This window comes from Rattus norvegicus, chromosome 8, assembly GCF_036323735.1.
Source record: "Rattus norvegicus strain BN/NHsdMcwi chromosome 8, GRCr8, whole genome shotgun sequence".
Taxonomy (NCBI): Eukaryota; Metazoa; Chordata; class Mammalia; order Rodentia; family Muridae; genus Rattus; species Rattus norvegicus.
In genome coordinates this window covers 63,089,390-63,114,430 of record NC_086026.1, presented here as the reverse complement: position 1 = coordinate 63,114,430, position 25,041 = coordinate 63,089,390, and the positions used below count along the sequence as shown (strand labels likewise).

The 25,041-nt window shown below is 45.1% G+C and overlaps 1 protein-coding gene across 3 annotated transcripts in view; it reads right to left on the bottom strand.

Moving 5' to 3' along the window:
* Positions 1-14,639: 14,639 nt before the first annotated feature.
* Slc35f2 (solute carrier family 35, member F2) overlaps positions 14,640-25,041 on the bottom strand; it is a 44,289-nt gene continuing 33,887 nt past the window's right edge. Inside the window, exons 4-8 of one of the 3 annotated variants that reach the window (NM_001395734.1) lie at positions 23,254-23,413; positions 21,895-22,051; positions 20,704-20,756; positions 19,396-19,550; positions 14,640-16,069 (exon numbers count right to left, since the gene is read on the bottom strand). In NM_001395734.1, the coding sequence (NP_001382663.1) occupies positions 15,881-16,069; positions 19,396-19,550; positions 20,704-20,756; positions 21,895-22,051; positions 23,254-23,413 (714 nt within the window). In that variant the 3' untranslated portion in view covers positions 14,640-15,880. Of the gene's footprint in view, positions 16,070-19,395; positions 19,551-20,703; positions 20,757-21,894; positions 22,052-23,253; positions 23,414-25,041 lie in introns of those variants that run through there. The other 2 variants (NM_001106822.1, XM_063265116.1) reach the window with 2 other exon arrangements.

Sequence of the window (25,041 nt, the reverse complement as noted above, 5' to 3'; positions counted from 1 at the left end):
AAAGGAACACTGTTCCCCTGGACACCTTTGTTTTGACCACAGTGTCAGAGCTCAGTATTTGAGAGAAATGGAGTGAGCCCATTGGAACACGGCCCTCTTTAGAAGCATGCGCACTATAAACACTGTCGTTCCACCCTGAGGGGGAGGGTTAGAATATCGTAGCAGGCATAAGTATTCTGTGAACCTCTGTGGCATAAGGTCACTAGTAGTGGCTTCCCACTTCAAATCCTGTGAGGGTGGGACATTCACCATCTGATAATGAAAAACTATTCTTTTTCTAACCTCTTCCCATGTGAGCAGACCGTGAGCTTCCTAGGATCAGGTCTCAGAAGGAGGCAGGATGTCCCGGGCACCACATTTCAGCTAGAGCCTGGAGGCCTGGGTTTTACAAATTGTTGAATTCACTTCAACAAAGTACTTACATGCCTGGGAAGGCTGTCCAAGGGCTTCTCAGCGAGCCGTGCAACTTTTAATGATCCATTTATGTAACCTCTGCCTGCCAGGTGTAAAACAAGCCTGGGCCCTGTGGATTTGCAGAGATGTGTTAATGAGGCTTTGTTTTGCTTTGTTCTAATTTAGTTGAGGAGTTATGTTAAGCAGCATCTTAATTCTTAGCATATTGCCGTGATCAGGCCACACACATCTCTCTCATTATGATCTCCTCTTTCCTCCCTTTCCCCCAAAGTCACCCTACATAACGTATTTCCTAACATTACTTATAGCTTTAGAAATTCATGGTGTTGTGTTTGTACCTTTGGTATAATTTTGATCTGTTCCTTACATCTATCCAGTCGATGCCACTTGTAAGGTGCCCATCCTGCATGAAGAACGCCTTGTTCAGGCTTCCATTACACTCTTCGTGAACCGTGTGTTAATTGCCAGCCCTCTCATGCAATTGTTACTGCTGTTGTTGACAGGAAATTAGTTTCTGTATTATTTTTACGTTTGCTCTCACTGGCTGAGGAAAGAGTAGTGTATGTTCTTGGAAGCTGACCCTGAGTTTAGATGTCTCGCCAAACATTTTCATCTCTCCTAATTGGTAAGCACGCTGAAAAAGGCTGGTGTTACGTCTTTATATCTATTTTGTTTAATACCATATATGCCTTCTGCTCTAGCCAAGACCTACATGATGCTGGAAGCAACAGAGGTATTCACTGCCCTGAAATACCGTTAGGACTCCAAACATCTATCTTTGAGGGACCATTGGTTACATTTTGAAAAATGTGTGGGGGCGGGGTTTGTACATGCCATTGCACATGTGTGGAGGTCAGAGGACAACTTACAGAAATCAATTTTCTCCTACTACGTGGGTCCTTGGTATCAAACTCAAGCTGTTAGTCCTGACAGCAGGTGCTTTTACCTGCCAAACCACCTCATAAGCCCCATTCAAATAGACCATGACGGAGCCACACAATGGGGGTAATATACAGCTACAAAAAGAAATTGTAAAGGTCTCCATTTTATTTTGCTGAGAAATACTCCTGGGACATAGTGTTGAATTTTTAAAAAAGGTTAAATCATACATTTTCTTTTTCTTTCTGTTTGTTCTGTGAGACAGAGTCCCCACTCTGTAGCCCTAGCTGGCCTGGAACTCACTATGTAACAACAGCAGTAACAATTGCATGAGAGGGCTGGTAATTAACACATGGTTCACGAAGAGTGTAATGGAAGCCTGAATAAGGTGTTCATGCAGGATGGGCACCTTACAAGTGACATCGACTAGATAGATGTAAGGAACGGATCAAAATTACTAAATTTCTTTTTGTTTTAAATATAGAAAATAGTGCCGGGAGGATCCCAGCACTCATATGTTAAGTCTAGAGGGGGACCAGGAGCTGTGGTTTCTTAGAATTAACTGGTAAACCTGAGAACTGCAAGGAGAATAGACCAAATCCATGATTGACCAATTAAAGCAAGGTGTATTTCAGGGTCCAGTATGGACTGGCCAGCCAGAACAATTCAGTGAAGGGCCAACAGAATCAAGCTGAATCAGCCATCTTGGAGATGAATTTTGAACCAGAGCAGCTGAGTTGTACCAGACAGCTCTAGAGTAACAGTTCTAGAGTTCTGAACTAGAAGAGATGCACTTACTCACCAGCAAACCTCCAAGAGGACAATTACATCAAGTGAAACTGTGGGGTTTGACCAAGATGCAAGACCAGTTAGCAGGACCAGGTTTGCCTCTGGCTTTCTCCCTTGTATACTGCACTACACAAACACAAGTTTTGCACATGGGTTGTGAGGCACCTGTAGCCCAGCCTGAGAGAATATAGCACCTTTAAAAAAATACAAATTTATTTTAAAAAAACATGCTCTTCCTCCAGTTACTAAAATTCCAGGGCCTTCTTTGTCCTTGTGTGGCAATAAAGGGTTGGAGAGAAAGCCTTCAATAAAAAATGAGTAATCTAACCTGGGGAAGGTTTGGGCTTTACCCAGCTGCCTCTGGGAACCCAGTGGTGCTGTGTGGAGTATACCCTCCCAGGAGACTTTCCAGAGGACACTGGAATCCCAGATCGGACTGGAAGCACGACCTACAGAGTGCCTGAGCCACAGGGAGCCAAATCTTCCAGACCTTTCTGCTGGCAGGGAGCAGGAACCGGCAAGAATCAGACCCAATTGTCTGAGTGGAGAGGCGTGAAAAATGTCAGCCCTTCTCCTCTGTGTCTGACGTGATATTGGAAAGAGGGTGAAGGAGATACCAAGCAGCTTCCTCCTTCCTAGGAGCACAAATTCAGTCTCACAACCGGATACGGAAGCAAACATGAATCCGATCTTAACAAATCTTTCCATCTTGGCAGGGAATGGTTCAGCCCCCAATTTGAGGAAACCGGGAGCCACTGGAGAAATGCAGCCCTAATAACACACATGTTCTTTTGCCGGTTATTAAATATCAGGAAGGCAATGACAGGATTCAGCTGAACAAAGTCCCTGGAGGCTTTCGGTTATTTTCCAAAATCTTTGTCTCAATGCTGCCACCAAGTGTTCAGTGCCCTCACTTCTCAAACCTCAGCTTAACCGGTGACGGGGAAGCTGTTTAACCCTAGAAGAGAAAGATCAAACTTCTTTGCCTTGGGGGAAAAGGCATCTGTGACGTATTTTGAGTGGGGAAATAAAAAAAGTAAGTTACAAAGCAGTATGTACTTTTGAATCCGTACACACAGATTGTGTGTGTGTGTGCCAACCTTTTCATATGTGTGTATGCATAAAACAAAAACAAAACACCTGACACAGAGCTGAGAATACGGTTCAGAAGTAGAGCACTCGACAAGTATATTATGAACCTCCAGGGCCTCATACCAAAAATAGGTGGATGGATGGGTGGGTGGACAGACGGATAGAGATCAAGAAACAGTTATCAGTGATCATTATCTCCAGTTGTGGGATTTAGGGATATTTTATTACTTCCTAGCTTCATCGTCCAACTTGCAAGAGTATATTGGCCACAGATAGTGCATTCATCATCTAATGGAAAACACTACCCGAACCCCGGTGGCTTAAAACAGCCTAATCTCATTCACCCACAGTTTGGGCAATCGCAAGTGGGAAATCATGCTCACTGGACTTCCATGGCCTCTCTCTGTCCAACACCAACCAGAGCCAGCTGAGCCCTTTCCACTGGAGTCTTACCTGTTTTTACCTAGTTTTAAAGAATCGCACCTCCTGGCATCGGGTTGTTTCCTGTTTAAAGTGCTGTTCAGAGTACAGGGTTCTCCTCCCACAAGGGAAGATTCGCATTTCCCCCTTTGTTTTGGTGTGAACTCCCAGTCCTTGGAGGATTGGACACTGTATGCTGTGCACCCTCAGACCAGGTAACAACCCATTCTGTTTAGCTTCTCTTCTATGGTTTACAATTGCAGAAAGCCTCAGAGGAAGGCTTGCCAGGCAATAGAAGGTAAAGGTTGAAAGGCTGCCTGGGGCAGGGGATATGAAAAGAATGAATGTTCAAACAGATGGAGTCTATAGCGTTAGGGAAAACCCCCGAAGCCTGGGGTACAGCCAGTGGAATAACACTGATCTAGGGTGTGAGTCCCCCTTAGAACGAAGTGGGAAAAGCCACTGGACCACCCTGTAACCAGTACCTGGGGAAAGACACAATCTGCTTCCTCATCCAGGAAAAACTGCTCTACCCCTTCCCAAGGACTGTTTCGAGCCTGACTCTGATTTCTATTCCCATCGAACTGTGTGTAAATGAATTAGGGATTCTTTCACGAAGCAGACTGAGATTTATTTATAATCTATACGAATCAGAAATGAATTCCATTTTGTGACTGAATAACATTCCATTTGTGAATTTGTCTTATTTATCCATTTCCCCGTTGATGGACTCTTCAGTCGCTTCTTCCTTGGCGCTGTTATGGTTAAACAATTCTTGTTACTAAAAGGCCACCGTGGTACTGACAACCACCATCATTTGTACAGGCCCAAGGAAATTGTGTCCCACCTTTAGCTCAGCATTAGGTAATGGCTGTCTGCAGTCTGATGCTTATGAGAAAATCTTGGTTTGGTTTGACTTTGCAGTGGTAGAAACAAAGAACTTTGTTCTATCACTGATCTACATCCTCGGCTCCGCGAACAGAGTCTGGCCTATCAGAATGCGAGGAAGTGGAGGAATACACTGGAGGGGAGCAGCTGTGTGCCGTGTCCTGTCTCTGTGCCCTCGGTAAGTTTATGCACGTGATAGGGGGTTCATTTCCCTGCTCCGGGAATGTGCGGTGACACAGGGAGAGGGAGAGTTTGGGGGCCTGGTTTTAGGATGGGAATTGTAATCAAAATAGAGGTAAGAAATAAGCTACTTCTGAGGAGACAAAGTGTAAATGGAGTATGAATAAGCCACTGAAGAGGAGTCTTCGACACTGAGGAAATGAATATGAAGGTGAGATTTGGGAAATTTATCTCATGCGCATGAATTCTTCAGGTAGATAGACTGCGCATGCGTGCGTGCGTGAGCGCTTGCGCATGTCGTGCATGTGCACATGCGCGTTCATGCGCGTGCGTGCGCATGCGCGTGTGTGGTGTCCTGGGAACCAAGACCAGGGCTTTGTGTATGCTAGGTGAGTGTTGTGACCTTGGGCTTCATCCGCAGCAGATTCCGTAAGTATGGAAAGAATTGGGTGGGGAAAACCTATCCATCAGTTTCAAAGCCCTTACTACAGTCTGGACAATGGCTAGGAGGCAGAAACTGATCATGCTGAAAGACAGAACACATAAACTAACACGAAAACAGAAGACAATAGGACAGAATGTCTCTCAAAATGGAGGTAAATACACACACACACACACACACACACACACACACACACACACACACAACTGCAAAAACCCTGATACTTCCACTGAGCCAAAATTTGAAATTAAACTCTTGGCGGGAAATGTTATTGCTATGGCAATAAAGCACAAATAATTATTCATTTTTACCGGAGAAGAGACTCCTGGCATCATGCTTTTAAAGAGAAACTACTATAGTTTTCAAATTTGATAGGTTTTTGTTCTTAAGAGTGAGTTTGCCTGATAATGTAGTAAAATGACCTTGCAGCTAAGAAATTTGTAGCATTTTCCTTTTCCTGTAAGGAAAGCACCAGACAGCTGCCCTACATAACTGAAAACATATCCCCTTTGGAATAAGTTAGCTTAAAGTCATTAAACATGGTCTCCGCACCAGATCGTGATGTGGTTATGGACACACTACCACCCCCTGGAAATATCTCTTCTGAAAAATGTATGTTGTCTTTATAACACTCAATATGGTTGCGTTCCTGTGGCAGGCTGGAGAGCTTGGCACGGAGGGGAGTGGGGATTGTTCTCTGTTTGAGAATTGAGTGTTTTATAATCGACTGAGCTGCTAAAAGCAGGATCCCTGGGCAGCAAATGGCGTTAGTAACTCTGGGCCGTGGACCCTCAAATCATTCCTTGCTGTCAGAGTCCAGCTGACACCTTAAAAAAATAGTCTAAATTATGCACAAATTAAAAGGTTAAGATGCACAACTTAAAAAGATGGTGTACGGGGTTGGGGATTTAGCTCAGTGGTAGAGCGCTTGCCTAGGAAGCGCAAGGCCCTGGGTTCAATCCCCAGCTCCGAAAAAAAGAACCAAAAAAAAAAAAAAAAGATGGTGTACAACTATAATCCCAGAATTCCAAAGGAGGAAGTAGGAAGATCAGGGACAGCCTGGGCTACATAACAAGACCCCAGGGCTTAGAGAGGTTCACTAAATATTAGGGTCTACAAAATACCCAGGCAAACTTCAGTAGGTTAGATCGTTTGCTCTCTGGCAAAAGACCGGAGGAAATCTGAGCAGATGCGTAGCTGCGCAGTCTCAGCCCAAAAAGTAATGGCGTCATCCTCCGTGGAAAGCTTTTCCATGGTGATATGGCATCCTGGGGAGTGACTTGCCAAGCCGTTGATACAGAAGTTTGACAAAAAGCCCTCTGAATTTTGCAAAGGTTCCAGGGAAGATGGGTGCCCCTATGGAGAACTCTTTACTCATAAAGACCATGAGTTACAGATAATTGATTAGTAAAATAAATGCAATAGAAACATGCCCCTGATTTAAGGAGTGGTTTATATTTAATACTCTTGGCTTCCTTTAGTTTTGGATCTCCTTCTCTGCTGTTGACACCGAAACAACTGGTTATCTCAAGATAACAAGGGAGGTGACAAGACTGTGAGCCTTGAAATAACCGAGGTGTGTGGAAGGGATGCGGTGCCAAATCAGGAGCCTGAGCTGCCACGCACAGAGCGCAGTAGCTCCAGAGAGTTCCAAAAGAGCAGCGCCTCGCAGCGCTCAGCATTTACTTTTTCCTCGCTTGCCAGGGAATTGACTGGAACAAATCGTCTCTTACCCCTGACTCACCAGCAGGGGGCGGAGTCAGGGTTGCGCAGCCTCTAGACTGGGCCAGAAAACCAGAAGAGGTCTTTAGTGGAAGCCTGAATTCAGTCTGTGAATTCCAGCTCACTCCTTTATTTTAAATCTTTCCGTGAGAAAGTCACAGGATTTAATACAGGAGCACATATGTGATGACGTCTGGTATTTTCAATAGCCACTAAGGTTTATGAGAAGCAGCCGGAATCTAACGCTCAGAGCTCTGTGCATACGTATGTGTGTCGTGCACGTATGTGTTCATGTATGCTTATGTGAGGCGAATGCACAGGCACATGTGTGCATAAACCAGAGGTGGATGTCCAGCGTCTTCCTCCATTGCTGTCCACTTTGTTTACTGAAGCAGGGACTCTCACTGAGCCTGGAGCTGACACACTGGCTGGCGAGCCAGCCTGGTCTTGATGATCCCATCTCCACCTCTCTGCTTCCCCGAGTTACAAGTGGGCCATCCTTCTCACGCAGCTTTTACTCGGTTGCTGGGATCCAAACTCCCACCTTATGGCTTGAAGACCTTTACCACCCCGAGCTGCCTCCCAGGTCTCAGAGTCAGAGCTTGTTTGTCAGGTTCCTAGGAATTAAGATTACCCTTTAACAGGTTCAGGTCCTACCAAGCCTAGCACTCTCGAGGGATATGTGGACACTATTTAACTAAGAAGATGCAGCAAATTTGGCTCTCGAGTTCAGATTCCCTTCTTTCTAATGAGGCACCTGTGTATCTGAGTGAGGACATTTGGAGGGTTGTTTGTTTGGTTGGTTGGGGTTTTTTTTTGCTTGTTTGTTTGCTTGATTGTTTGGAGAAACAGACTATGTGGCTCAGACTCCCAAGTGTGAGACAGGGTTTCACTGTGTAACCCTGACTGTACTGGAACTTTCGGTATAGACCAGACTGGCCTCGAACTCAGAGATCTGTCTGCCTCTGCCTCCTGAGTACCGGGACTAAGGGCTTGTGGTACCACTGGCCAACTAACGATTATACAGGTTGGGTACTGAGGAGAGGAAGGCCTGAGCTTGGCAGAATTGTTTTACTTCTTTAAGCCTTACGGTGGGAGTATACACAGAAATGCCTCTTACTCCTCCCCCACCACATCAAAGCACATAGTGGGACTTACATTCTGTACCCCTATTAAACTCGGACAGCACATTTGGTTTCCTTTGGTCGGTGAAAGGTAAAAAGTGGAACTTGTCCATCCTGGGTGGTATGTAAGAACCAGGGTGGAGTTCTCATGCTTCCTTATCTTACCCCATGGCAACTGCACTGGCCTGTGTTCCAGAGAGGGGATAACCTGAAGAAGGCTCACAATAGGATGACAGTGGGGCCAAAAATTAAGCCAGTGATATTTTAAAATAATAAGGTATTTGGAATTGTTTGTTAGGATAGTGGAGTCTAATCCAGATGACTGTTATAACCCCAGCTTTCTCATTTGTCAACGGGGATATAATAACGTAAAATCCTTAAGAAATTGTAAAGCTTAAAAGATTTAGTACACACTTTAAAAGATTTAGTACATTGCCAGACACATGGGACTTCAGTGGCAATGAAAACTATGAGAGGGCTGGGTATGTTACCCAGATGAAGGAGTGCTTGCCTTGTACTCATGGAACCCAGGGTGAAATTCCCAGCACCCCATAAAGCCAGGTACGGTTGCCCACAGTGGCTCATCATAGCATTTGGGAAGTGGAGGCAGTATCAAGGTAATTCTCAGGAGCATCTCAGCCTGAGATGTGTGAGACTCCATATTTTTAAACACTGGGGTTGCAGGGGGAGATCTCAGCCCATTCAACTTTTTTTTTTTAATTTCTAAGACAAGGACTATGCTGTCAACTTGATAGAATCTAGAATTGTCTGGGAGCCTCCGGGCTTGATTGCATTAATTGAGAGGGGAAATCCACCCACTGTGAGTGGTACCATTCCCCTGGCTAGGACCTTGGACTATAGAAATGGAGAAAGGAGCCAAGGAGCAGCAAGCACTCATCCCTGTCTGCTTTCTGATTGTTTGTGATGTGGCAGCTGCTTCATGCTCCCACCACCTTGCCTTCTCTGCCATGATGGACTGTACCCACGAGCCATGAGAATAAGCTCTTTCTCCCATAAATGGCTTTCCTCATGATATTGTATCACAGCAACAGGAAAAGAAACAAAGACAAATTCTTACCATTCATCTATCCCAGGCTGGCTCCTCATTCACATACCTGTGCCTCAGCCTCCCAGAACCGGGGTTACATGTGTGCAGGACCACACTCAGCTTTCATTAGGTTTCAATGAAAGAACAAATCTCCTACCCATCAAGCTGCCTGTAAAATGTTTTACCTCTGCTTAGATTCACAGATTCTCACATCCAAATACTGTCATCTCACCAGCATATGTCAACACTGGTGGTTATAATTTCTCTTTTATTTATCATTTCTCAAAAACATAAATTTTACTCTAATAATAAGAAATAAAGGGCTGGAGAGACGACTCAGCGATTAAGAGCACTGACTGCTCTTCCAGAGGTCCTGAGTTCAATTCCCAGCAACCACATGGTGGCTCAGAACCCTCTGTAATGGGATCTGATGCCCTCTTCTGGTGTGTCTGAAGACAGCGGCAGTGTACTCACATACATAAAATAAATAAATCTTAAAAAAAAAAGAAAGAAATAGAACCTACTAAACTAGGATTTCCTTTTTCCACACTAGAATAGCAAGTGTCTCTTTACTGAGTAGCTGCTAAAATTCTTTACTCTGCCCTGTTTTAGCTGATCCTGAGACTGAACGGTCTTTGGAGAGATCAATGTATGCGTAAGGGGTGCTGTCATCAGACGATGTCCTGAATAATGAATCACCTTTCGGTTCCCTAAGTCACAGAATGATTGTTGTGTAGCCAAATAAAAGCTAGCCTTTCACAAGTTGAGGACCTGACAGAACAGAGGAAAAGCCAAGAGAGACAACAAACAGAGTGTTTATGTTGAGCCTGTTTTTGTTGTTGTTGTTGTTGTTGTTGTTTTGAGGAGTGTTTTTCTCTTGGGGAGGGGCTTGAAGCCTTAATTTGCTGCTATGTAAGTATTAAAGAGCTTGTTCCTAGTTTCCTCACCATTTGATATAGCCCAAGGTGTGCCTCTGTCCATCCTGGTTGTTACAGCTGATGTTATCCAGGACTGGGTGGTTTAAAACAAGAGAAGTTGATTTCTCACAGTCGCCAAGACTAAGGATTGGGTGTCCGGTGAGAGCCTGTTTCCTGGTGTTTAAATGGCCAGTTTCTCACTATTTCTCACCAGGCATAAGGAGGAAGGCACCTCTCCAGAGCCCTCTATAAAGGTACCAGTCCCATCCAGAACTCTGCCCTCACACCTCCCAAGACCCCACCTACCTTCAAACACCGTTGCAGCAGGGATTGGGTTTCAAACATTCCAGCTGCTGTAGACACCATCTCTGCCCACAGATCTTCTAATTACAATTAAGAGAATAACAGATGCACTTGAATTGCTGATTAGGTGAATTAACAATGCAGAGCAGAAGGTAGACCCCAATTCAGCATTTTCACAGAATGCCCACTTTTCCTAAACTGTAATAAATGCATCAAACTTTTGAAAGCCCTGTAGACCGTAGCCCAGTCTAGAATAGTGCCCTGCTTAACTGCTCCAGGTTCAAGCCTCAGTGCCGGGAAGAGTTTAAATATGTGTGTGTGAGATGATGCCACAGATGAGGCAGGTACAAGATAGAATGAGGCCTGTCATTGGACGAGAAGAAAAGATGGGCGGGAGAAAAGTTTGAAGGAAGAGGATACAGGAATGGAAGAGAAGGAGGGAGAGAGTAGCCAGGGACAATATGGCAGCTGACGTTAAGATTCCACGCTGCACCTTTACAGGTTGTAATGAATGTTCTTAAGGGATGGATGTGTACAGGGCTTTGTATGTTTAGGTGGGCAATTATAGCTTATCAATTGGATCAAAGGTTATTGTGTTGTGTGTTCTTTCATGTGTAGATTTAAGTGTAAGGGAGTGTGGGGCGGCTGGGCTGGGCCGCCACGGAGTTGGGATGTGTGTTTCTGGCATGGAAACCTGCCTTTGGGAACTAGATAGGTAGGTAGAGGGATTGCTGCCAGGCTCAGGGAGAGGCCTTTGGCAGTGTCGTATGGGATGGAGCAGAGTGGGTGAGACACTTTGCTGACTGAGAATTAAGATATCTACCAGATATCTTGGGGCACCGCAGATCTAGAACAGGATAAAAGACTGCTTTATATTTTATATTTTTACAACAACGTGTGTGTGTGTGTGTGTGTGTGTGTGTGTGTGTGTGTGTGTGTGTTACAGTATACACATGTGATGGCTATTCCTGGTTGTCAACTTGACTATATCTGGAAGGAACTACAATTCAGAAATGGGGGGCCACACTTGTGACCTGGATCTTGAGGCTGGAAGACACAGCTTTTGATTCAGATCTTGATGTGGGATGACTCACACTTTTGATCCAGATTGGCACACGCCTTTAATCCAGATCTTAGGCTCACCTTTAGCTGAGCCGTACCTTCTTCTGGAGGCCCTACCTAAGGACAATGGAAGGTGGGTTTGGTTTGTCCTTCTTTGGCTGCTTGCACTCACTTTGCCAGCACATTTGTTCGAGCCTACAGATCTCCAGGTTCCAGATTATATAGAAGACCCGCTGAGCCACCCAGATTAGATTATACAGAAGACCCGCTGAGCCGCCCAGACTATACGGAAGACCCGCTGAGCCGCCCAGACTCATGGGACTGAGCAACTACTAGATTCGCCTGTGAGTCCTTTGGATAAACTCCGTTCATGTATGTTCATTCCATACGCTCTGTGACTGTGGAGAGCCCAGACTAATATAGACGCACAGATACACATACTTACACATGTATACCCAAGGTATGTGGAGTAGCCATGGAAAAGTGCAGTCTCTGAGCAAACAAAATGAATGCCCGAAGGTCAGAGAAGGTGGAACTTCACAAGGGAACTGTGCACACCAGCCCTACACATCCGTAAGCCGTACCTTGTATGACTAAGCGAAGAGCATTTGAAAACATCCAGATGTGTGTGGATGGCCGGTTAGACCCAGATGTGTGTGGATGGCCAGCTAGAGGCAATCAACGTTCAAACAGCCTTTTATTTTATCTCTGTCCTCACCATCCTTTTAACCGATATTCCCATCCCCATAATTATCTATGCTTTGAATTAAGGTTGTTACAAGACAGCATTGTTTTAACCAAGGAATAAATTACATGGTGAAGATCTTCACACCGGGGGACAAAGCCTTGTGGTATTAAATCACACAGGTCAAGATAGGGAGGGACAGGCGATATTTTACTGTTCTGATGGGGCTCCATCCTCTGATGTGCCATTTATATACATGGTCAGACTTCTGAAAACACTTTCTATGTGACTTCTGGAGCGCTGTGTGCTCAGCATTACCTAATTTCCTCATAAACCTCTTGCTTTTTAATCAGCTAAGTGGCTCTCTGCTGAATTTTCCCTTTTATTGATATATTGTGAGGGTTGAGGCTATGCCCAGAAACTAAGTGATTCCGCGTGGATGAAATGGCACATCACCATAATTATGATAGAAAACAGAGTCGTGCCTGGCCATACAGAAGACCTTGAGGAGACAAATGTTTACATTAAAGCTTCCTTAACTGGCAGGCTCTGCTACTGCAGAGAAAAGGATGCTCTCAAGCCAGGCTTTTCCACAGAAATCTTCCCAGCGGCTCTCACAGGGTGAATGGCTCAGTGTCTCCTCAGGACCAGGCCTTCTTTCTCCCCTGTTGCCTACTGTCTGGGGCCTTGATGCTGGCTTTGATGCTGACCTTGATGCTGGCTACAGGTTAAAACTGGATTCCATTTGCCCCTTATCCATCCGTCTCCGTATGAGTGAAATGTGTCTCAATTCTTCCACGACCCCACCCCACAACGGTTACCCTGGGACAATCCTTTCTGAGTGAAGTCCTGATAATATGCCCATTAAAACAAACACTAGCCGGTTAAGGTAGTGCATATCCTGGTTCCCAGCACATGGGGAGGCACATGTGGACCTCTGTGAGCTAATGGCCAGCCATCACTACATAGGGTGACCCTGTCTAAAACGAAGCCAAAATCCATCAGACTAGTGAGATGGCTCAGCCGGTAAAGTGAAAACATTAGAACCCGGGTTGGGATTTGGAACTCCCACATAAAAGTTGGGCTTTGTCACAATTATCTGTAACCTCAGGTCTGGGAGGCAGGGACAGGCACATCAGTCCTGGGGCTGACTGACCAGCAAAATGAAACAGTGTTCCAAGGTGAGAGGGAGGGAGGGAGGGAGGGAGGGAGGGAGGGAGGGAGGGAGGGAGGGAGAGAGAGAGAGAGAGAGAGAGAGAGAGAGAGAGAGAGAGAGAGAAAGAGAGGGAGAGAGAAAGAGAGGGAGGGAGGGAGAGGGAGGCTGTTTCAAAAACTAAGGTGGAAAGCAATACAACCTAATATCAGCCTCTGGGGTCTGCTCACATGGAGGCACATGGGCAAACAGGTCTGCACACAAATGTATACCCACCTTTACACACACCCCTGTCTCCATCTTCTCTCTCCCACCCCCCAGTTTAAAATTCCCTTAACAAACAATATGGAAGCAATAAAAAATGAGATTGCTAGCACAAGTAGTCCTGGGGCCACCCCCTAGAAACACCACTGATTAAATATATATATCAGTTGGCTGTCAGATACCTTGGTATCAGGGGGGAGAAATGTTATCTGCCCATCCAAACACAGCAATAACGATTGCATCAGCCCTTCTCTAAATTGTTGCCACATCCAGTTACATAGTGTATCCACACGGGGGAGCCAACGAGCAATTCCTTCATATTGTTCATTAGGCGTTGGGGTTTGAATGGGTTTTGAGAGGTTCTAGAACCTTTGGAAATGTGGCCTACCTGGCATTGATGCAGGTAAAAAACAAAAACCCAAACTGAAAGGGCAGTTTAAATGGCTCGTGGAGAATGAGAGACTATTTCATTCCGAAACATTTTACACTCAGCATGGTCATTCAAAAATACAAACTGTTGATTGCTGCAAAGGACACATGTGCACACTCGGACCCAGCGTAGCCCCCAAGCAGATAGGTCATGTCTGCCTTGCCTCACCTGATTCTGAAAAGCTGCATAGGAAGGAGAACGTGAATGCACCAAGCTGTGTAATATCTCCAGGGGGAAGCAGAATGGTGCTGCACAGCTGTAACCCTGGCACTCAGGAGTCTGAGGCAGGAGGATCAGAAGTTCAAAACCAGCCTGGGTCATACAGTAGGGCAGTCTCACAAAAAACAGGGGCTGAGGAGATGGCTCAGTGGGTAAGGCGCTTGCCACACAAGTGTGAGGAGTGAGTTCTAATCCCCAGAATCTATGCAGAGCCAGGCAATGAATGAAGGAGATTCCATAATGCCAGCGTTAACTGAGGGGAGACTGACGGTGTCCCAGAAGCTTGTGGGTCAGCTAGCCTGAAGCTACCCTTCAGGGGACAGCAAAGAGACTCTGCCTCAAACAAGGGAGAAGGTAAGAAATGATACTCTCTGCTGTCCTCAGATCTCCATTTAAGATCTGAGGCGTGTGCATGCCCACACCCACACATATGTGAATGCATGCATGCATACATACATACATACATACATACATACATACATCACATGCACGCAGGCATGCACACACACACGCGCTTGCTCAAAGACAAAAACAGGAATCAAACACTCGGATAGAGCTCCACAGGGAACCGGGGTTAATCTCAAACCAATATACACTGTGTGACTCTATTTCCATGAGTTTAAAGTCTTTTAATAATATGAACACTTACCCCAAATTTCTTTATTATACCTATACAAAAACCATTTACATAGAGTTTTCTAAAGGTGACATCCTGGTGGCTGACATTATGCTGAAGCTGCATGTTCACGCCGTGCTGCGGAAGTGTCAGAAACCCACGAGCATCATAAACTGGTGTAAACAAGGAAGACACTCTCCTCTCAGTCAGGATTCCAGAAGCCCAGCACCGACCTACTTTAGTGTTTCTGGTTTGGAACCACTGCTCACTGCTCCTTTCTTCCATGGGAAATGATTAGCATTTTGTTTCCATTTTAATGATAATGCTTTTTTTTTTCCCAACCAGAGACAGCAACCAACTTCTCAAGCTCTTGTCCTGCTAGGAGAACTTGCAGCAGGTAAATTCTCTAAACTGTGGCTTAGCGAGGTAAGGACAATGGGGATGACTATTCCTGGGCACCAGGGACATTTTTAAAAGGGTAACAGGAGTGTATTTGCTTGGGAGAACTTTCAGGATGTAGTGTGGGGCTGAATGTGGGATGCCCAATGTAACAGGCGTTGAGAGCAGTTTGTTCTGGAACTCAGAACACAGGAGCAAACGTGGCTAGGGAGGAGAAAGAGGACAGACGGGCGGGACTTGTTATAAGACATCAAAGAACACAACTGGGAGAGGATTCCTGTACTCATTAGCTGCTTTCAAAGTAGTCACAGTTTATCTTGGGAGTTCTCGAGTGCTGCCACGCCCATTTTCCGCACCACCTGCCACCAAGGAAGCAGCCAGTGGGTGTCTAAATTCCATAAGGCTCATACTTATAGTGACTGCCCCCGCAGAACAAAAATGTGAGGCTTCCAACAGAGGAATCTTATTGCACAACCATCCCAGACTGTCCCAACTCCTAACTACCTAAACAGCCCTGAAGCAGGTCCCCCATCCTTCCTTCTCTTCTTATATGTGTCTCTGAGACCCCAGCAAGGGGCCTTGCACTGGTCTCTCTGACGGTGACAAGAACTGGCACTCAACACACAGAAACACTGCCCTCGGACTCTCTGCTCTGCTTTGGTATTTCTAGTTTGGAATCACTGATCAGCGTTCCTTTCTACCATCTAACCACTGATGTAATCCAATACAGTGGGCTTTCCCTCTGAGGCTGATGTCCCCTCAGATAGGCCCTTGGCAGTGGCAGGCTCTACTCTCTCCCGGTGGCATGCTCGCTGGAGTCTGTGGCTTGTCCAGCTACAAGACTGCAGAGTGGGTCTCTGAGAGACCACTCTCCTCAAGCTTCAGTCCCAGATTGTCGATCCCGATGCTGGTGACGGGGGGTACGCTGCTTTCTGCTGGCTCTGCTGTGCGTGTTGGGGTGGAACAGTACAAGATGAAGCCTACCATGATGACTGTGAATGACAGGATGTAGAGTCCTGAGAACTGTGAAGAGGAAACAGGCAGTTAGTCACACTCCCTCACAAGCAAGGTGCTGTGGCCTGTTGTCAGCCGAGATCTACCTTCACAGTCTCTTCCTGGAAGTCATCAATGGAGATGTCAACACCCTAACCCTCTCCTACACACTGGTAAGTACTGGGCTCAGACTATAGAACCTGGCTTGGCAGTGAACGGGACCCTTGGCTTTTGTTTGTTTGTGTCAGGGTCTCAGGTAGCCCAGCCAGATCGCAAACTCACTGGGTAGTCAAGGCTGACCTTTTATGTCTGATCCTCCTATTTCTTCTACCTCCCAAGTGCTGGGATTACAACTGTGGGCCACCACATCCGATTCGTACAGTGCTAGGAATATAAAGCTTCAGACATGTTAGGCCAATGAGCACCAACTGAGCTACGTCCCTGACCAGATCCTTGGGTCTGTGGGTGGAATCTCTTTGCCTTCTCTATAGCAATCCACTTATGGGGGCCCATCCAAAAAGCTGTCTTACAAAATGGAATAATTAACTGGCAAGTGTGGACACTGTGAGAGAGCCCAGCTTATGGTTCTATTCTCCACCATCTGCTTGGCATCTTCTGGGCCTACATTATCCACTGAAATTCATCTCACTAGGTTTAACAAACTGTCGTATCTCTGTAGGTAATTCTCACAATAACAACAACAACAACAATAATAATAATAATAACAAAATAATAATACCCCCACAATAACTGAGCAAATGCAGAGGGTCAGGACACTATTCTGGAGGAATCTGAAGTCCAGTGGGCTGACCAGAGCAAGGACACTATAGAGAACAGTTCCCATAGGAGGCATCTGCTTCCCTTCTCCAGAAGGACCGAGACGGAAAGGGCCCATGTTAACAGAGGCACCACAGGATGGAGGAGCTCCTAATCCCTCATCTGCTCACCCTTTCTTTTTCCTTCACTTTATTTTATGTGTACTGTGTTTTGCCTGTGTGTTTGTCTGTATATATGGAGGCACAGCCAGTTCTGAGTCACCCTTGAGTGCTGGGAACTGAATCTGGAGCCTTTGGAAGAGCAGGTGGATCTCTCCAATTCCTTTAACCTATTCTTCCTGAGACTGAAAATGACCACCCGGGGCAGAGTTTGAGAAGAGAAGACCAGTCCTTTGTCCTCTTCTGACCTCGGCGTGCGTGCACACACGCACGCACACACACACACACACACACACACACACACACACACACGTACACACACACACGCACGCACACACGCACACACACACGTGCGCACTCTCGCGCCTACACAAAGCACATCTGAAACTCTGAGGATCGTGGTAGAGCTGCCCTTTGCTCTCTGAGTCTTCAAATGGCCTTTGACCAAAACCAATAAAATATGATATCAAAGTCAGCTGCCAGACATGCCGGTACAAAGGACCATTAACAAAAGCTCTGGAAGGGTAGTCATGGACAGCGTGCTCCCATTCTGAGAAGAGCAGTGTGAGGTCATACCCCCGACCATAGGACACAGAAACACACTTCTTCATGTTAACCTCAGGAGCACTTGATGATAAAGTATTAAGATCCTAGGCTGAAAGGTTTGGGGTTTGTGGGAAAAGTATGTTATGATTCAAAATATAATAAGTATGGACAAGTGTACCTCAAACTATAAGGTTTTATCCCTTTAGCTTTATCTCCTCCTGGACATTATTTTACTTAGAGAAGAAAATAAAAAGTTAAATCACTAATGGTGATATGGTTGGTTAAAAAAAATAGGAAAAGTAGGGCCAGCGAGAAGGCTCGGCAGGTAGTCACTACAGCACGGATGCTAACAGCCTGAATTCAGTCCTCGAGACCCACATGATGGAAAGAGAGAGTAGATCCCCAAAAGTTATTCAGGTCTTCAGATAAGCCATGCCACAAATATGTGCTCACACACAAATAAATAAATGTAATGTAATAATGATTCTTTTAAATATAGAGAGAAGGTTAAACAGGTGAGGAAGGTCACAGATAGCCACTTCTCTAAGTTGGAATCCCAATACAAAGCAGCCTTGTCCCCAAGAGGGCCATGTGCAGCCTCAGTGCCAACTCCCTTGGGAGAAATGTGTTTGCCCTTAACAGTTCTCATAGGAATATACATGTATGCACACACGGACAGTTAAGGAAAGAGGAGGCTATAGATTTGAGGGGAGAGGGATAAGATCTCTGCAAGGGTTTGAAGGGAGGAAAGAGAAAAGAGAAATATTGTGATTATATTTTGATCTCAAAGGGTTAAAAAAACCCTGTGCCTATCATAAAAACCACTCCTCTGATTCACTTTAACGTTTTTATGCGACGCTATCAATAGCCAATAAATATTTCGCTGGTGTTAATTGAGAGATTCCTTCACCAGCAAGTATTCAGAGAGATCAGGCTCCTGGCCCACCTCACCTTGGGTGGTAAAAAGGTTTACACAAGATACGCAGACATTTCTGAGAACCCAGCGAGCTTCATGTACCAATACTTCAGATAAGCCTTGTGGGTTCCTGGCTCCTAGGAAGAGAATACATCAGCCCCAAGGGTTCCTGTTTGGGTATCCAGAAGGTAACCAGGTCTGCACTCCTACCACACAGAAAGTAAAGGCAAGAGGATCCTGAGTTCAAGGCCATCCTCTTTCACACAGTGAGTTTGAGGCTAGTCTAGGCTTGTCTCAGAAAAAAAAAATTACCACTAAAGATGGAACTATTCTAGCCACACATGCATAATAACAGGCCCAACCCTCCTGCCCTTCATCAGCTACCTCAGACCTTTTATGTACAAAAAGAGATGAAACCCACTGTATTTAATCACTTTGGAAAGTCTCAGAAGGGCGATTCTCTTTCAGACCAATTTCTAAGCTATAAACAGTTACAGAATGGGTGAGGCCTGTCTGGGGCCTGTCTGGTAAGGTTAAAGGGTTTTGGTTTTTTTTTTTTTGTTTTTTTTTTCTTTTTGAGATCCAGAGTCTTATAGAAACTTGTTGTAGCCAAGCATAGTGGTGTGCAGGAAGCAGAGGCAGGAAGATCTCTATGAGTTCAAGGCCAACCTGGTCTACAGAGCTAGTTCCAAGACAGCAAGAGCTTTGCAGAGAACCTGTCTTGAAAAGTGAGAGGGGTGGGGAGTGTGTTGGGGGTGTATCTCAGTTGGGAGAATACTTGCCCATTGGTCCCATCTTCAACATAAACTAACCATGACAGAACAGAAGTTGAAGATCATCATTAGCTGCACAGTGAATCTCAGGCTAGCCTAGGGTACCTGAGCATGTCGCAAATAAATGGGCAAACTCGTCTTAAGTTTTCTTGTGTCTTCTTATTTGAACACAATCTATTTTCTTACCTTATACTCGAATAGGAAAAGCCCAAAGAAAAGGCTGTAGAGGTCAGCCGTCAGGATGCCCAGGTTGACTGAAGTGGCACTAGTGACTTTCATCACCAATGGCATGAAGCTGTACAGGCAGAACATACAGAGGGCGAACGCCACAAACAGCAGGGCTGTGAAGAAACGCAACGGCTCAAGTCAGGAAGAGACATCAGGAGACAAGGTGCTTAGGTTCGAATGCCACAAAAAAACTCCCTGGTTCCCTGCAAAGCTTCTCTTTACCAGTCGGCCGTCTCTAAAGAGACTACAAAGCTTTCTGGAAAACGGTAATCGTAAAATAACATGCTGTGCAAATCCGACAGGGAGTTAGATGGTCAGCAGGCCAGCAGCCATCAACCCGCATCATTCACCGAGACAAAAGGCTGGCTGTGATATAAAAGTTCAACCAAAGCCAGGTCAATATCGCATGTCAAAACAAAATTCCTCACTGGCCTTGTGTGCTTTTATTTGACTGGCCAGTTGCTGTGGTACGTATGATTGGATTCACAATAAAGTATTTTTAGGACATCGAGGATAGACATCAGGCCCACTACATTTTATTTAGCCCATTGCTCTACATGTTCCAAGAAAGAACAATATTATTCTCTACTTTAGATCAGTGCTGACCGTGTAGATGTTGACAGCAGTAGCAATGTGTCTGTTTTATAAGCACTTTTTAAAACCCCGTCCTATGCTACACACACACACACACACACACACACACACACACACACAAAGCAGAGAGGCATGCACTTTTGGGATATCTAAGATATTTAAATTTCCCTGCATTATCTCATCATAGCATACAATCTTCAGCAACATTTGTGTACTATTTAACTACTTCTTACTGATCATTAAGGTTCAAACCTTTCTTAACTCCCCTAGCACCTTCTGCATTATCCCCACAAATGTCCAAGGATATCAGGAGTGGAGCAACAACAGTGGGCAGAAGGTGATTATACGACCATCCATCACTTGACGTTAATGCTTCACAACATACAGGAAGCCCGTGGTAACCTCTAAGAGTTCAAGGACCTAAGATGTGGGCTTACTTGCTTGATAGCTAGTGTGACAAAGGTGAGTCTTGGTTTTATTCAGAATTCCTAGGAAAGAAACCCTACTTCTTCAGATGAAGATTAAGACAGAGGCTGGCCCACCAATGCTCAGAGCAGGCTGTCGTCAAAGGTATGAATTCCCGAAGATATGAAAATATGGCTGAATTGGCGTGCATTTTCGTCAGTTAAAGGACAGAATGCAGACTTAAAACGCTGTCTGTTAGGTACCTACCAATTTTCCAGTCCCATTGAATCCGGGCAATGTCTTTATATTCCACAATCAATCTAAGATCAAAACAAGAAGCCGGGTAAAGACTCACGTGTTAATTTCTCTTATTTTGTAGAAAGTTTAGAAGCTGTAATTTGGCCAAGATAAAGAGTTATGTTGAGCTTTAAATTTTTTTCTTAGAATAAAAAATATCAACCGGGCGGTGGTGGTGCCTGCCTTTGTGCAGCACTCGGAAAGCAGAGGCAGGTGACTCTGTGAGTGTGAGACCAGCCTGGTCTACAGATCGAGTTCCAGCACAGTCAAGGCTACACAGAGAAGCATGTCTCCGAAAACAAACAAACAGACAAAAACAATATAAAAATATCTAGATAGGCATGTGGCTCATGCTGGTAATCCCAGAACTCATTAGGCTGAAGCAGAAGGATTGCCATGAACTCTAACCTAAGCTACAGTGTAGAACCGTGTCTCAAAACCAAACAAAATTAAGGTCCTCTATTAGATTTTATCAAGTTATTAATTTCAAATGTGATTTGGGGTTAAACAAATATTAGTTGGAGAGGGTAATCATCTACCAAATATTTTCTCATTAATTATTTTAGATTTGTTTATTTTTAATTTATGTGTATGAGTCTTCAGCCTGCATATATGTCTCTGTGCTATGTATGCTGCCCTTGAGGTCAGAAGAAAAAGTTAGACCCCTCGGAAATGGAGTTACAATGATTGTGAGCTGTCAGGTGGGTGCTGAGAACCAATCCTCCTAGGTCCTCTGGCAAAGCAACAAGAGATCTCAACTGCTGAGACATTTCTCCAGCCCTTATTACTAATTAAAAAAAAATAAAAGTAAGTCTGCATGTTAAGTAATGGTCTTTATTTTGCTATTTTATTGGCATTATATTTATGTGTGTGTGTGTGTGTGTGTGTGTGTGTGTGTGTGTGTGTGTGTGCGCGCGCGCGCGCACCTGCCACAATGTGGCGTGGAGGGGAGAAGACCACTTGCAGGAGTTTCTTCTATCATATTGGTCCCAGGAATTGAAGTTAGGTCATCAGGCTAGGCAGCAAGCATCCTGAGGCATTTTGACGTACTACACATATATGTCATCACACTTTGCTATAAGTAATTCCCCTTCCTGACTGTCCTGCCCCCTGGCCCCACATTCGTTGGTTTTGGTTTTGTGAATAATTTTAGATTCTTACAGCTGAATGCCACTGATGATTGTTCCAAATAGTCCCACCATTCCTAAAAATTCCTGTCTGCTCAGCTTCTTCACGATGTACTCTTCACACACGTTAGACACAGCGTACAGGGAAGCCCCAAGCAGGACCAGGATGTCACCGATAAGAACGTCACTCCCTACAGGACAAGACACAAAAAGAAATGTGTTGCCAACAGGTAAGCGAGGAGTTACAAAACACTGCTCATTTGAATAAAACTTTATTGACTCCTAGTTTCTGTATGTTTAAAGGCTCTTGCCCTTCCTGTCTGGCACAAACAACACTGCCATCCTTTTCACATTTTTACTCCCTGGGAGGCCGACCGACAGAGTGGAAGATGGTACCGTATACCATCATGAAAGAAAGCCGTTTAAAGACATGGAGAATTCATAGAATGAACTGCAGGGAATTTGTTTAGAAATATGGGAAAAGATGTTCGGTTAAAAAAAAAAAAGTGGTTCTATCTTGATCCAAGGAGATATTAAAGTTATCTTGGAGATCTGGTGAATTCGGACCTAGTTTAACATCTATATTCCAGTCAGGCAGTGATGGCAGCCACCTTTAACCCCAGTACTTGGAGGCAGAGGCAGGCAGAATTCTTTGATTTCCAGGTCAGCCTGGTCTGTGGAGTTGAGTTCCAGGACAGCCAGGGATATACAGAAAAAAAGAAAAAAAAATCTTGTCTCAAAACAACACAACAAAACAAAATAAACAAACAATAAAAACCAAGGTTTCCAGTCCGAGTGGAGCTGCGGATGTCCTCCCACAGCAGTGGGGGTGGGGCGGGGGTGGGGGAGCTGAGGAAGGAGGGTTTTGAGTTTTTGAGTTCAAGGAAAGGAAGAAAGGGGAGAGGGAGGAAGGGAGGGAGAGAAGGAAGGATGGAAAGGAAGGAAGAAGGAAAGAGATGGGAAAGAGATGGGAAAGAGAAGAAACAAAAAGGAAGGGAGAAAAAGAAACAAAAGAATGCCATAAAGGGGAGAAAAAAGAGAGCTAGCTCAAGAACAGAGGGTTTCGGAACAACACATCCAAAACGATTTAAGAAAAAGATGATATCTACAAATATATTAAAAATAAATCCTTAAACATATTTAAACGGGAAAATGCAGTTAAACAAGAAAACGACCACCAAACATTTAGCAGCAACTGGGAGAGTGCTACCGGAAACCGGAAGTACCAAGTGCTGAGGAAGCCAGCTCACCTCACTGAGGAAGGGGTCAGCCCAGCAGGCACACACTTGCTCGCAGCATGGATTCATGCTGAGTTCTGTCCCAGTAACTGACAGACTAACCTGAAAACACGAGCAAAGACACTCCCGTGGTGGAGCAAGTGACACAGTCTCACCTGAATTATCCTCTCGCCCGGCTAATATGTCTGCGCCAACCATGGTCCCTACACCCAGCAGACAGACAAACACGGCAATGAAGTGGATCACTTTGTATCTTGCCCGGAGAATAAACCAGGAGAGAGCCATCAACACAGGGATCCCAAAGCAATCCAAGAGCTGCGGGGGAAGAAAAGCATGCAGCCTCAACCATTTCAGCAGCATGAGTACTAACAAGAGAAAGCACCCAGGGAACGCTTGTTACTGATGGCCCTGAATGCAAGCGCTTACCTGAGCTGACTTGTTTGCACAGTCCCTCTGTGAGACTGGGACTGCAAGCCAGGTTTTAGATGTGCACACAAAGGCTATCGAGAGATTAGTTGCCCCAAATCATATGGTTAAAGATCAGGCTGGGGATGCAGCTCAATTAATAGGGTGTTTGCCTAGAAGTCACAAAGCCCTGTGTTTGGACTCTAGTTTGATATAAAACAGTACTTTAGGGGTAGAGGCAGGAGGACTAGGAGTTCAAGGTCATCTTTGGCTACACAGCAAAGTCTAGACCAGCCTGGGATACATCAGATCTTCCTCAAAACAAAGCCACTCAAGGCTGAATCTGTTCATTTTACCCTGGGGCCTCTGCTTCCCCCCTCTGTGTTTATCTTTAAATACAGAAGGCAGAGTTTCCTTCCAATACATCCATTTACACCGCCAGCAGATATTTATTAGATATATCCAGTGTCCAGGACTCTGTAAGAGGGTTTGGGTGTGCAGCTTAAGTATTTGCCTGGCAAGCACAGGGCCATGGGTCGGTACGTCATAAGAGGAACTGAAATATAAAGTTGAACAAGATAGGAGCCCTAACCTGAGGAGCACAGACTAGACTGGACAGACAGGAAATTAGGAGTCACAAAGTCCAATATTTAATTGTAACTGAGCAAAGTGCTACCAAGTACAGGTTACAGTGAGGCAACAAACAGACATCATCTCCCTGATAGAGAGTTCAGTTCTACCATGCTTGCTGCCAGCAGATTCCCGTTCATTTTTAGCATATGTTCCTCCATCATTTGAGGTCCATAAGATGCTTGTACCCCCATAACTGCTTTTCTTATCAAACAGGGATGAGGGCTATTCAAACTATGGCAAATCCAAAATCAATGGCAAGATAAGGAAGAAGAGAGAATTCAGTTACTCGGTTCTTAATTTGACAGTGTGTGTGTGTGTGTGTGTGTGTGTGTGTGTGTGTGTGTGTGTGTGTGTGTGTTGTGTATTCAAGGACAAAATACATTGGAAAACATTTTTAATTTGGGGGTGGATGTGTAGGCCAGAAGAGCATGTTGAATCTCCTGGAGCTGGAGTTGCAGGCAATTGTGAGCCACTGATGTGCATGCTGGGAACAACTCCCGTTAGCTGCAAGGGCAGCAAGCATTCTTAACCCCCGAGCCATCTCTGCAACTCCTGAAGGCTCATTCTTGATGCACTGAAGTACGTACAGAACTAATATGTAAATGCACGCCACACACTAATTACATTCCTGAAGTTGTCTACGATCAGTCTGTGGGGTTTTAAGTTTGCTCCTGGTTTCCTCCCTGTCTGTTAAGTCATGGACAAGACAGACAAAGCCTTAAGCCCCCAGCAGTCTGTAGGATCGCAACTAAAGCAGTTCACTGCTTGTTTTCCCAGCAAAGCCATCACTGGAGGCCAGCATTTCACCAGTAGTCATGGGCCTGCCATGTTAGTTACTCTTTAGTCTCCCTGAGCTTCCTTGACTGAACATCAAACCACTAAACAATGTCCTGGAAGACACCAGT